General features: G+C 31.7%; 1 protein-coding gene across 7 annotated transcripts in view; it reads left to right on the top strand.

Annotated features, from left to right (window-relative positions):
• The window catches only part of LOC120779452, a 112186-nt gene that overhangs the window by 30841 nt on the left and 67228 nt on the right, over nucleotides 1-14117 (top strand). For 5 of the 7 annotated variants that reach the window (XM_040111708.1, XM_040111706.1, XM_040111710.1 and 2 more), the window contains 4 exons: nucleotides 1393-1467; nucleotides 4672-4891; nucleotides 6703-6823; nucleotides 12831-12937. In XM_040111708.1, the coding sequence (XP_039967642.1) occupies nucleotides 1393-1467; nucleotides 4672-4891; nucleotides 6703-6823; nucleotides 12831-12937 (523 nt within the window). The remainder of the gene's footprint in view (nucleotides 1-1392; nucleotides 1468-4671; nucleotides 4892-6702; nucleotides 6824-12830; nucleotides 12938-14117) is intronic. The other 2 variants (XM_040111709.1, XM_040111707.1) reach the window with 1 other exon arrangement.

The following is a 14117-nucleotide window of genomic DNA, read 5'->3' as shown; positions in this document are numbered from 1 at the left end:
TAAAGTTTGATTAGACATGCGAAAAGACTTTTTCGACTACACTACAATAGTTGTAGTTGGTAACTTTTTTTTTATCATCCAAACTTATATTAGATACTTTTCATACTCTCGCAACAAGTTACTTAAAGTCCTAAACGTAGTTGATAATCCAAAGAACTATTCGAGGTAGATTTAGTGCTATGTATGTAGAAATAGAACAGGATGAAACGAATTGATACTCGGATCTCGCTCCGTTCGTTTGTCCGTACAGCAGCATGGCGAGCTTGTGAAATACTTTTATGAAATTAATTGTTTCCCAACCACAATGTAGTTTGGTGCTGAAAATGGTTCAATATAATGATTTGGACTATTGTAGTTGACCTCAAACAGTATTGGAACGTACATCGGTCGCGCAATGCCTAGCACGATCTTGGAAATTAATATTTGTGAAGAAGGCACAATAGAACACAGGTCGTAGTGCATAATTTTTCTCAATATCTGAGACATCTCACACTCTGATATACAGGGATAGCATATTACTTGCTGAAGAATAACTTAAGAAGGGATATTGAAGTAAAGTGCGATGATGTGGTAGTGATTTGTGAAGATTTACATTGGTTGATTTTAAAATAGATATTTCGGAAGTTATGTTAGATATGTATAGTAGAAACCCGATATGAACACATGACCTGTAGTATGATCTGAAGAAAATGAAGAAAATCAATTGAAAGTAAAAACGAATATCTAATGATGAATGAATGAAACAGTTCACATATCTTAAGTTATTACAAATTGCGTGAGTATTAAGAGTTCGGCTGCTCTCGAACTTTGATCTTCCTTACTTATTTATATCCTTCTTTAATTTTTTGGATGTTTAAAATAATTGGTTTTTTATTTGTGTGCATTTAATGGTCTGATCCTTTGCAATAAAAATTTTACATATGCATTCAGTGACTGGTATATATGTATGTTAGGGTGGGTAAAAAAATAATATTTTTTCGATTGCTACTCTGAAAAATAGGGTAGACAACTCTACGAAAATCTCTTCAATTTTTCCGTAAACTTAATTATTTAAAAGTTATAAACAAATTTTTGTTCTTTTGATTTTTGTAACTTAATTATCATTCAATGAATCACTTTGAATAGCAAAACTCATAGTTTTGTGGGAAATTTACTGCTCAGTACCAATAAAAGAATTGTTTTTTTTTTACCCATCCTTATAATTATACATACGTAGTTCGACAAGCAATTCATTTGTATACTTCTCATATTTTAATTGACACGACATTTTCACATTAGAACATGTTTTAAAATATGAAATATAATTGAAAAATTCTTAAACTAATGTTTGATATACATACATAAATAATTAACGTTTAATGGCCAACCAAACAAACTAACACCGTATTATAGACAATGGCAGCCACCAAGCGCAATGCCGGATTAACATCAGCCGTACCGCGAGCCACTTTGAATGACGAAGAACTGGTAGGTATATATACAATTTTTCTTGTTAATATTTTAATAACAAAGGACCTTCAACTATATAGATTTATTGCAAAATATGTCAATAATGCTATTCCAAACTTTAGAAATATTTGAGTAGGAACGGAAATACTACTTAGTCTTGCCATAAATTTTGTTACAAAGCTTTCAATGCATGCAGCGAATGGAAGTTCTTAGAAAAAGGTGTCATGATTTTTTATTATAATTTATATGCAGTGCCATCAGAACAGAGATTGCTTTTGTCTATTAACAGCGGAGTGGGGAGCTAAAGAAAATCATAAAAAATCAACAGAAGTGGGGAAAAAGCGCAAGTGAATTTTATGAGTTTCATCAAAAAATTAATATTTTTTGATTGTTTGTTTACTGCACTATTGATCTTTTTTCCTAAGCATCTACAGTTGTTGACCGAAATACACACGTGGCTACGCAAACCTTACCACTTAAAATTTTCATGCGGTATAAAAATTTTTTATTTAGAAATAAGTTAATGACATGTTATTAATTAAAATATTAAAAATTAAAAACAAAACACATTCAGCTATAGATCAATTCAAAGATAGTGAGCTTTACAAAATGAGCTCGAAATGTAAGAGACTGACATCCGATGAAAAAATTATATTTTTTATTTTTTTAATTTAATTTCATTTACACTATAATTGAAATTAATATATTATTTTATTTTTTTTTTAGTTGAAACACGAAGTTTAGTCGGTGAATTACTTTAAAAACAATAAAATCGGCAGCTTTTGTATAAGCACAGAAAAGCTAATTTGTGTTTTACTCATTACACGTAATAAATTAAAAACTATAATTTTAATTAGATAATATAATTTAGTTTCCTTATGCTTACTAAAAAAATAAAAAACAAAATTGAAGAAAATCCCGAATGAACGAAAAAGACCGAAAAAAATTTAAGAAAGGATAGTGGTAAGGTTTGCGTGGCCACGAGTGTAGAAGTAGTTTCCCTCGCGTGTTTCGAACTAATTTAGCCACTCTTTGAAAACAGGAAATAATGTCAAGGGAAATGGATATATCGACCTCATCTATGTCAAGACTTATCCGAGATGTTCTCCCCATAAAATCCTACCGTCGACCATCTTTTGACAATGCCCTTGAAGCAAATTAGGGTCAACAGATGCAAGCTACGGCTTCAGTGGCACATGGTACTTTTTACAGATAAAAAAATTTTGACTGTTTATAACAAACAGAACAAACTACTCAAAAACTGCCGAAGATGTAAAATACAATAGGGAAATTCTCTTGCTCTTACAAAACCCTTGCACGGTGCACGAATTACAGAATTTTCCTCTTGATGCAACGGCACAACAACAAACAAACGCAGAAAATTATTTGCAATGCCTATAAAATATGTCAGACCAAAACTCATGTTTATTTTCGTGCAATGACACGTAAAAAAATAATTGCAAACCTGTTTTAGCTGTCATTTTACATAAAGACATATTTCGCCGTTAAATTGTTGAGGAAGGTAAGTTTTAAATATATTCTATAATTGCAATTTAAATTATAAAGATTTGTTACAGTTTTTTGTTAAGAATGAATGCAGAAAGTGCGCTAATTCACAACAGTCATTCTCAATAAATTGACCGAATCAGCTGTTCCTATAAATATCAATAGATTCTGCAATGGGTGCTCTCTTGGCCTTGAATATTTCGGTATAGGATTTTTGCATCGTGCTATCTTGCAAGAGCAAGATAATCCTCCTAATATGTTTTTCCATGGGTTCAACGTGGTCACCATTCAGCTGCTGGAATGTTTTGGTGGCAGTCTCCTGTAAATGCGTTTCCCTCTTCACTTTGGTGTAAAAAAGTTAAAAGCGGGGCAAAAGTGTACCAAAAGGATGTTCTAGAATGTGTGGGTAAGGGATCGTCTCAGTGTGACCTTTCGAAAAAGTACTTATTTTCGAAATTTTTTTATGTTTAAATTAACTAATCGGTCCGGTTTTTTTTATAAATAAACACATTCATGACTAATACAGAATGATTTTTTTATGTTCATTGATTGGGTGTATAATAGTTAAATAAATTGTAGAAATTACACTTAAAAAAAAAGGTCCTGTACGATGTCCACGATTGCGGCCGCAATTTTGATCTAAATTTCAAAAAGATTATTAATCTGTAGAAAAGTAGCTATCGCGTTATGGAGTGTTTTTTTTTTGAAATCTGACAAAATGGCGGCGGTTTGAACAAAAAGTATCGAATTTGGCCCTTTCTTTGGGCAATCTTAGAAAAAATAGGAATATTTAAAAAAAAAAAGATTTTCATAGCGCGATAGATAATGATGTTAAAAATGTTCTCTCCAATTTGGAACTAGATATTTGCAAAACTCTTTTTTTGAGAGTGAGTGAGTGAGTGAGAAACACCATTCTGAGAAAAACGTGTTTAAAGATTAGAGTCGCTCCATTACGGACTCTGTTTCCTTTCTACAAGAAACGCTATAGCGACCGTAATATTTTGAATTTCGATTTCAAAATTTGAGAGAATGCTTATTACAGTGTATACTATCCGATATTGTAACAAAAAAAATGATTTTTTCGAAAATTTCACACTGAGAAGATCCCTTAATTTACGCGCAGTGAAATATTTGACTCGAAAACTCGAACGTAGTAAGGTTTTCTTACAGAGGATAGCTGTCAGCAACAGCCTCGTAAGGATTTTATTTTACAAATGGTCTAGTCAATATTTTCCGGCGTTTTAGACTCCGTATTAGTAGTAATTCAAGTACAAGCCTGCCATCAGTGGATAAACATGAGTATTAAGGCGGAAGTGAATATATGCCGACCGTGTTTTATTAAATTAATCAGTTGTATTAAAATTTATCTAAGGAATTCTTAATTAAAATATGGTTTTGAAGTAATTCAAGGATATGTGTTTCAATATTAAGAAACTCCGATTGAATATAGAATCTGTAATTCATCGCACTTGATTAGGAATATATTTTTGAACTGACGGTATATTCTTCCCAATCTTGAATAAGATACTGACGCAAAAAATTCACATAAATATCTACTATGGCAACGTTTATTTATAAAAATCTGTCGATTTTACATAGAGTTAGAGTTAAAAGTTTTGAAACAAGACAACATTAAAAGATTTGTTAAAATTAACTTGTATAAATAATTTGTAATTAAGAGATATAGTTTACTAATTTACGTTTGTCCAACATTAGAAAATGCACGTTTACAAAAAGGCTCTACAAGCGCTTATTTATCCAATTTCGTCAACAACCCCACATAATTTCGTACTGTGGACTGCAACATCGCCAACTTACTGCTACGAATGTGAAGGACTGCTATGGGGCATCGCACGACAGGGAGTTCGGTGTACAGAATGTGGCGTGAAATGCCATGAAAAATGCAAGGATCTCTTAAACGCTGACTGCTTGCAAAGTACGTATATTTTCTAAAAATATTATACATAGAAATATAACATTTGAAGTTATGGAAGAAATATCTGTTTATAACTATGCGCACTATCCATTTATATACTATACTCCAACATATAATATAGTATCCATATGTATGTATGTTAGTTTAAACTGTGTCATAAATAACTGCGAACAAAAAACGTTCAACTCGTGTCGTTTTTCATGTGAAGGGTTTTTTTTAGACAAGTGGTTTTCAATGAGATAATACTTTTTTCAGTGTTGGTCTTATTAACAGCTGTTACTCATTATGGTTTGCCATTTCAATGAACAGGATTATTACGGAACAAGTTTGCAAATCCTACAAATTTATTACCAAAATATTGGTTTGGCCCAGGGGACGTATCGTGCGTTGCGTCCTACATTCGATGAAGGTCACTTTTGGTTGAATGGATACGTTAGTAAAAATATACGCATTAGAAGAGATTATAATTCACAAGTCATTGTTGCGACGCCGTTTCATCCTCGAAAAGTTACTATTTGGTCTCAGAGGTTCGCATTTCTTTAAAAATGAAGCCTGCCATAATGAATTACTGTGAATGCTTAACGTGTGTGGATACCTTTGGAATCAACTTATTGAGGGAGACTTTTGGTGAGCGTATTATCTCGCGACGTGACCTCCAAGAACGATTTAGTCGCTTGTTTACACAGATAACCCCGTGGCGATTTACGACTTGAAAGAGATATTCGGCGCGTTATTGCTGACATAAGGCCCCCAATTGCTGCAAAAAGTGGTAGAAAATTTGGCCTCTCGGCAGGATTTTATTTTATTGCGTAGACTAATTTTTAAAACATAATGACTAATCCTTATCTTTAAATAAAGCTAAATACTTTGCCATAACTTAAATTATGTGCGCTTTATTTTTCTATTTCCACATGCATAAAAAGCACCTATTATGTACATACTTCTATACTATCAAGCTGCAAACTCGCTACACTGTGAAAGCAGATTATAAATTTATGTCACCTTTTGAAGGTTATAAATAGTTGAAGCAAATCAATTGTTCCCCTAAAAATTTAAGTAAAAGGCATAAAAAGTTTTAATATTTTAAATAGATGTTTTTTGTCGTTTTTTCAATCGTGCTAAATAAAAAACAAAATCCCAGTGAATTTATGGAATATAAACCAATAAAAAGTCTTAAAAAATAAAATATTCTATGGTTTTGAGGTCTTATTTTGTGAAATCATGTAAAAATTTTGTAAAAGTCATCTTATGCGTTCCAAGATTGGATTTTAACTTCAAATAACTTTTGAATGAGTCGACTTAGTGAAAAATTCCTATTGGACTTCCGTACAAATATACATTTTTACTTGACAATAGTTTGTTCAAATCCATCAAATCCGGGTCCATTTTTTTCTACAAAATCTATATCGTAAATGTTCTACGGATCATTCTGAGCAACTTACCTCAAGAGACTATGATTCTAAAACGAGTTTCGACCTAGCGATTTTTAAGACGAATAAATTTATAATCCCTAAAAAACATCGCTGGCTCGAACCCGATTTAAGACCCATTATCCGAGGAACATTTCCCGCATACGCGATTTTTCCATTTTTTGACTCCCCATAAATCCCGTGTGTTCTGTAGTGTGTTTCGGTTTTGTGTGGATCGATGTGTGGTGTTCTCGAGAATTTGAGGAGGAGGTGTAACTCATTTAGACAATACCTATGTTATTAATAGTGTGGTATATGTATTTAGAATCATCCAAGCATATTAGCGCAAAAAACGATATATCAGAAAAGTCTCTTTTAAATTTTTACTTTTTAATAAAAAAGGAGCCGCCGAAAAAAGCTCAAAGCATGGAGCTGAAGATAAGGCGAATTCAATTATAACAGCAATGAAGGATCGCATGAAGCAGCGTGAACGTGAAAAGCCCGAAATTTTCGAATTAATCCGGTAAGCTCCATAGGTTTAAGTTATAAAATTATTTGAATATAGTGCCGTTCAAACAAACGGCAAAGATACACACACTCACAGTTATATATACATAATATATATATATATATATATGCTGTTGCGTCGTTCGTCGTTCGTCCACCATTTGACAAAGTAGTTGCAATGCAATTGTGACCATTTCTTTTGTTGTAGATGGCGCAATATACTAAAAGCAGTGTGTAATTTACATAACACGGTCATCTGTTAAAACCTTATGGATAATTATACTCTTTTGATATATATTTGTATAATAAGCAAATAATTTGCAATACAAAAATTTCGCGACTTTAAGTTAAGGTTCAAAGTACTCTATCTTTTAAGATCTATCAAAATTGCAAGTATGGTCAACTTTATTAAAATCGGTAGTTTATCTCGTACAAACAAGGTGACACGTAATAGTTATATGCATTTATAGTATAGTATCCATTAGAACTGAAGAAACATACCAAACCTAATATAAAACGTGTTTTTTCTAAATAGAACGCAAAAAAGCCAAAATGCCAAAAAAATTTAATATTAATTTAAACTATCCAAACATTTTTGTGTTGCTGTGTGTGTTGGGTTCTATTGCTAACCACCAAGAAAGCACATTATTATGATTTAAAAAATTGTAATAATTCTTTGTAGCATTGCCAACTAAGGTTGTTTCAAAACTTATTTTAAATGTAGTTTCATAAATGCTTCACATAGTTACATAGAACACTTTTTCAATAATTTTACAGTTTTAGCTTTTTATTGTCCCATCACAGTTTTTTAAAGAAACTATACGAAATTGAGATCGATATTGTGCAGGCCATTGAAAAACTATGATATGAACTAGTCAAACTAAGACGCATATTTTGAATCGATACTGTGCTGGCATATCCGTTTTAGTGGCATATTCTTTTCTTGGCGTGGCAGCAAAATTCTATCTAGGAGAATAAATGCAAATCACTTCAAAACTATTAATTTGCCTACACAATTATCTTTTGATATACCATGGACTTAAACTTTGTCCTTATAGTTTGAGTACTTGCTTCAATCATCATATAAAAAAGTGTGTTACTTGTATGCACGAATTGTATGTTATTATCGAAATACGAAAAAGGTGAAATAATTATTTTATAATTTTTTACCTGTACTTATAAAAATTTAATGATTTATTTGTGGACACAGTACATGTATATATATGTACATATATAGTTATATATTAGGGTGGGTCAAAAACAACAATTGTGTTTTCGAAAGCTTCTCCATGTATGATCTCTTAATTGTAATGGGGAGGTCTTCCGCCGAACGGTTTTTTATTTTTTCTTATTGTCAGTTAAAAAACTCAAAACTCTCTTCAAACAACTTAAAAAAATTGTTTAATTGGTTAATCATATTTTTCTATTCATAGAAACTCAAAATTGTGTAAATTTTCCTGAAATTCACAAAATAAATTGAAATTTTTCGACCTTTCTATAAAATCAACTTAAATAAACTAAAATAGACAAATTTCAATATTTATTACTATCTTCTAAACGATTAGGCTTATGATAAAATTGTTAGAGAACTTTTTCGAAGAGCTTCAATGACCTACAAAATCATTAAGCTATTTTTTTGAAGTGGTTGAAGCGAGCTATGAATTTTTTTATATTTTATATATATTTATATATAGATATATATGTATGTATATCTGTGAGTGCTAATATACAAAACTATGAAGATATAACAAAAAAAAAACTGTTTAAAAATACAATGATTTTACCATTACATTTTAATAAAAATAAACTTCACTTGGTTTCAATTAATAAGTTCATACATGTATTTATTTTATCATTTATGTTTATTACGATTATTTTACTTAAAAAATATAATTTACTATTAGATATCGTACGTATCGTCGTTTTCGTGCAAATACTAGTAATATAAGACAGGTATATTTCTGCATTGAACTCGTTTGATAAATGGGTACTACGTATATAATGTTTAAAAGCAAAAACGCTTTGACGGCATGTTAATTATACAAGATATTAATGAATAATACGTTTGGTCTGGTGTAGTTCGTTGGTTTATAACAAAGCTCTTGTACTACAGGGTTTTGGTCGGATGCATTATTTTTAAGAAAGTATTGAAATGTCAACACAGGGCTTGCAGAAGGGTATTAGACGGTATTAATAATAACACATGCAATTGTGTTCATTAACTTCGATATATTTATAAATTTCATTTCTTATAGTCTAAGTTTAGCTACGAGTTTTATTTGTCGAATCAATAAGTTTTTGCTTAGTCGTTTCATCACGAGGCCTAGTCAATCCGAGTGTGTCACTCAAACCATTAGAACATGACACTTGTAACTGAAAGCTTCTTAAAAAAGGTTGAGCGGGGTAATCTTGGTATTAAACAACTGAAAATACTAATAGCGCAACTTTCCATTGTGTTAATAAATGGGAAATGATAAGTACTAAAAATCGTTTTGTTAATTCATTCTCATTTTTCTAGTTACTTAATAAGTTTTCTTTTTAGAGTAAAGTAAAGTATGACAAATAATAAGATGTGTTATTTTACCAAATAGAATCTATGTATATTACTTTAGTTATTAACAGTTCTTGCATATCAATTCCTTCAATGGAAAACTTTTTTATTTGAAATATGACGAAATTTGGCATAGATTACGCTGGTCTGCAGTGGTTTTGTTGCCCTAGATATACTATAAGATCGGTTTTGGATGCATTTCTGCTTACAATTCATGACACTATCTTATTTTGCAGGATTTTCTCTCGTTTATTTTTAAATCTTTATTTTCATTTTACTTGACAAAAATCAGAAAATATGCAACAGAAATGTTTTTAATTTCATTTGTATCTTGGAAATGTTTTTCATAATTTGTTGCCTTGCGGTTATCTAGGAAAATTTCCATTATCTACACTAATCTTATCCAAGTTACATTTTCCACAATATTCATGACTTTGATAAAATCGGTATCTTTCAGAAGTCGTCATATTTGAGGAACAACAAATATTACAACTTTTCCATAGTAACAGAAATTTCTACAAATGTCACTTAAACAATACCCTTCCTTGTTCAATGCTTTTAAAAACAGTTCTATCATTCCTATCTTAATCACGTATTAAATAACTGAGTTTCTTTTGAGAGTAAAACTTTGATTCACATCTCCCTCTTATACATATACTTTAGTATCTGGATATCATTGTTTCTGAGTAGTCTATGCAAATTACATTTGAAATGTAAGCGAAATTTCCATTGAGTAAAACCAGACATTTTGCAAACTGTAATTTAAAACACCTCCATCTTTGATTTTTAGTAAATTTCGAAAATGTTTTCACAGATTTACGGTAAGAAGTTTGAGAAAAATGATCACGAGATGTTTGCATGCATGAAAAAAACGTAGCACCTTAATCATCACTAAAAACCTAATTTTATAACTTCTTTATTCGTCTTTACTGGCGTAGACACCGCCGTGGCTAATGAGCAATAGACCATCGAAACGCCGAGTCATTAGATCTTGTCATCGTCCATACCCTGCACCATATAGCAGGACAAAAATAATGAGTGATTTATAGAGTTTGGTTTTTGTTCGTCGAGAGAGGACTTTACTTCTCAATTGTCTACTCAGTCCAAAGTAGCACCTGTTAGCAAGAGTTATTTTGCGTTGGATTTCGAGGAGCTTAAAATACCGCCCGACAGTTCCCTTATACCGATTTGCTGATGAGTACTCTCAGAAAGCAGGAGTGCAAGTCGAGTAGAAAACCTTTCGGCTGTCTCTTGTGATTGCAGCTTCTCGTGTTTGTTGACATGCGTTTTTTGCTGCACCGGTTGCGTATCTTGGCTGCAACAAGATAGTGTTCCGAGTCGATGTTTGGACCTCGGAGCGTACGCACGTTTAAAACACTGGAGATCGAACATGATAGATCTGGTTAGTGGCATTTCGATCAGGGGGCAGCCAAAGAACGTGGTGAATTTTTCTATGCTGGAATCTAGTACTACAGATAACCATATTTCGGGCCACGTCGAAGTTGAGCAGCCTCAACCCATTTGGGAATGTTTCCCCGTGGGAGCTGAATTTACCGACTGTTGTGCCAAAGACACCTTCTTTGCTCAACCTAGCGTTGAAATCACCAAGCACGATTTTGACATCGTGGCGGAGGCAGTTCTCATAGGTGCGCTCCAAGCACTCACAGAAAGCATCTTTAGTTACATCCTCCTTCTCTTCCGTCGGTGCGTGGGTGCAAATCAGCGGTATGTCGCCTTGATGCAGATTGTGGCTAGACGTTCATCCAAAGGGGTGAATGACAGTACTTGGCGACGGAGTCTCACTCCCACCACGAATCCCACACCGAACTTGTGCTCCTTTATATTGCCACTGTAGTAAATGCTACAAGGACCTACTCGCCTCAGTTTCCTCACTCGCGCAAACTTCGCACATGACTCCATCCTCCTTTTATTACTAGCAAGCCCAAATTTATCAAAATATTAGATATGCAATTATCTTGAAAACAAAAGCTCATCCAATATATATTATTTTATAAACCAGGCCGTGACCTGGTCTCTGGAAAGTATCAAAATTTGTTTAGATATCCAGGGCAACAAAAAACATTGTTATTATCTAAGGTATCGCTTTAATCTCTGATGAAATTTTTCAGGTCGAAACACTACAGCAAACTAATCGAACAAGATCGTGATCTAGTATGAAAAATTGTTTGATTTAAAATCTATAATCTTCGCAAAAATGGTTCATATCGAACAACTACAGCATTTAGCTGACAAACAAACTGACTGATCAAAATCAAGTTCATATATGGAATCTTTTGTATTTGTGAAGAGTATTATAGATTCAATGCAACCGAAGGAAACATTTTGTCTTGTTATTTTGTAAGTTATGTTTCCCCTGTTTGGTAGTAATAGAAATATTATTCAATAACTGAGACAGGTTTTTCTTTCATTTGGTTGCTAAAAAGTCAAATTTGTACATTTATTATAAAGTATCGACACCATTGACACCAAAAGCAAAATATAAAGTGAATAATGTTGTTCAATAAGCACTACTGTAAACTGAATTCCGACATATGTTAAACGTTAGAAATTTTGAACCAATACCTCCCTCAACTTTACAGAATGTAATTCTTTTACTTTAAGCTTTCAATTACGCGTTCTTTTGTATTAATATTATTAACAACAGGTTCATATGTTATTTCAAAATATGAAAAAATATTATACTTTTATCTTAACCAGTTGTAACTATTCAATGCATTTTATTATTAAATAATTCTTGCTTTATCAGTAGGGGTTTTCCAGCAGATAATTATTATTATGATAAAAAATGTAATAAGATTATGCTCTTAAAAACATCATAACTAATAGTGTAGCAAAGGCAGCACAACACAAATTTTAAGTTTTTTTAAAGCATTTCAAATGAGAGAACGACGTTTTGTAGTTTAATTTTTTTAGTATTTGTTGGCAGGAAAGAGATTAAATAAGAAATATCAAAATCACAGGTCGAAGTTAGTTATTTAGTTTCCATTTTGGAAAATATATACAATTTTTGTGATGCGCATGCTTCAAATGTAATCAACAACCAACAGAAACAATGAACAACAATTACAATTAATGTAAGATGCTAATCATAATGGGCTTACATAGCGGAGTTCCAAAAGATACCCCAATATTTTTAGAATTTACCAATACATTAAGTATTTGCTGTCATAACGTGATTTATTATTTATTTAGTTTTGTTATGTGTGTAGCATTATTTTTTCTATAATTAAGGAAAACTTGTTTCTAAAATTCATGCTCGCCCTAAACAGGTTAATTAGAAAACAATATGTTTTCTAGACCATAACAATTAAATCATGATATGTATCTACGCATAGCCATCTACTTATAGTCTATTAAAACCTATCAATATGTATATGTACCTATCGTTTAACAACCTAAATATTAACCTACTATCTACAACAACTACTCCAATAACTGTGCACGTGCGCAGTGCGGTATTCAGCGTAGAAGAGAAAAGTCACACAGGTCACATGAAAGCTGTTAAGCAAAGCGTTTTGGACGGTACTAGCAAATGGTCTGCTAAAATTGCAATTACAGGTTTGCATATTTTAAACTATGAATCAAGTATTTTGTTAGTAACTTGTTTTATGCACAAATACCAAACACAAATGCCAATACACATGTTTGTACATATATATATATATATATACGTATACATGCGCATAATCTAAAAATAGATACAAACCTACATTAATAAATACTATGATATGTGAATTATAATAATGATACTTAATACAAATGTACATTTAAAGCCTTACCGGCACACATAAACACGCATACACGAACATGATACACTCATTTAACAGGGCGCTCAAGCTGAATAAACACATACAATTCTACAGACAGACATTGTTATAACTTCTTTTTTATTAGTATAATTTAAAATTAATTTCTGAACAACCATAACGATACCATATATTTATTATATATAAAAGAAATTGCTGTTATTTCAAGTGTAATAATTATGCATATAAATATGTAAGTGTTTTCTAAGGACTTATATGGTTACATATAACTTTTTACCAAGTATATATGCCCTGTAAGAAAAACTTGCCAATATGTGTTGACTCAATAAAGAATGTAATTTATTATACTTCATTGACACCAAATACTGATATCAGGCTGATACTGATTTAGACAAGAAACCTACACATAAATGATGCATTTAAGAGTTTCTCGCAGGGTGCATATAAAATAAAAATAAACAATTAATGTTGTATTTAAAATGTGTTGTAATTTATATATGTTAATGCACTTATAAAATTGTAAAAACAGCCATTGGTAGAACCAATAAGGACATTTATGATAGCAATGGTTGGACAAAAATATGGTTTACTATTAAGTTAACATAATTAGAGAGTTAGTTTGTACTGAGTTTACGAAATGACATGCATATATATTTTTAACTTTTTTGTGTAATTCCATTACCCCAATTTATATTAATTACGGCGTCTTCTATAGTACATACTATACTACCAAATGCGCTATCGTATAGCAATTTTTTTAATCAACGTTCTCTCTCAACTCTTGAAACGAACCTACTTGTAGAATGCTACAAGTAAAGTAAAGTTGTAGTGGTATCACTAATTTTTAACAGCTTTAAGACATATGTATATGAATCTACTATATATTTATACTTCTGTACCCATTATATTTTATAATGAAACGCTATTCCTCGCAGAACGTCCGGACCTCAGCACGGAAAGTCGTATACAGT

Source organism: Bactrocera tryoni, unplaced genomic scaffold, assembly GCF_016617805.1.
Source record: "Bactrocera tryoni isolate S06 unplaced genomic scaffold, CSIRO_BtryS06_freeze2 scaffold_11, whole genome shotgun sequence".
NCBI lineage: Eukaryota > Metazoa > Arthropoda > Insecta > Diptera > Tephritidae > Bactrocera > Bactrocera tryoni.
The sequence above is the reverse complement of the archived record's forward strand: the minus strand, read 5'-3'. Positions and strand labels throughout refer to the sequence as shown.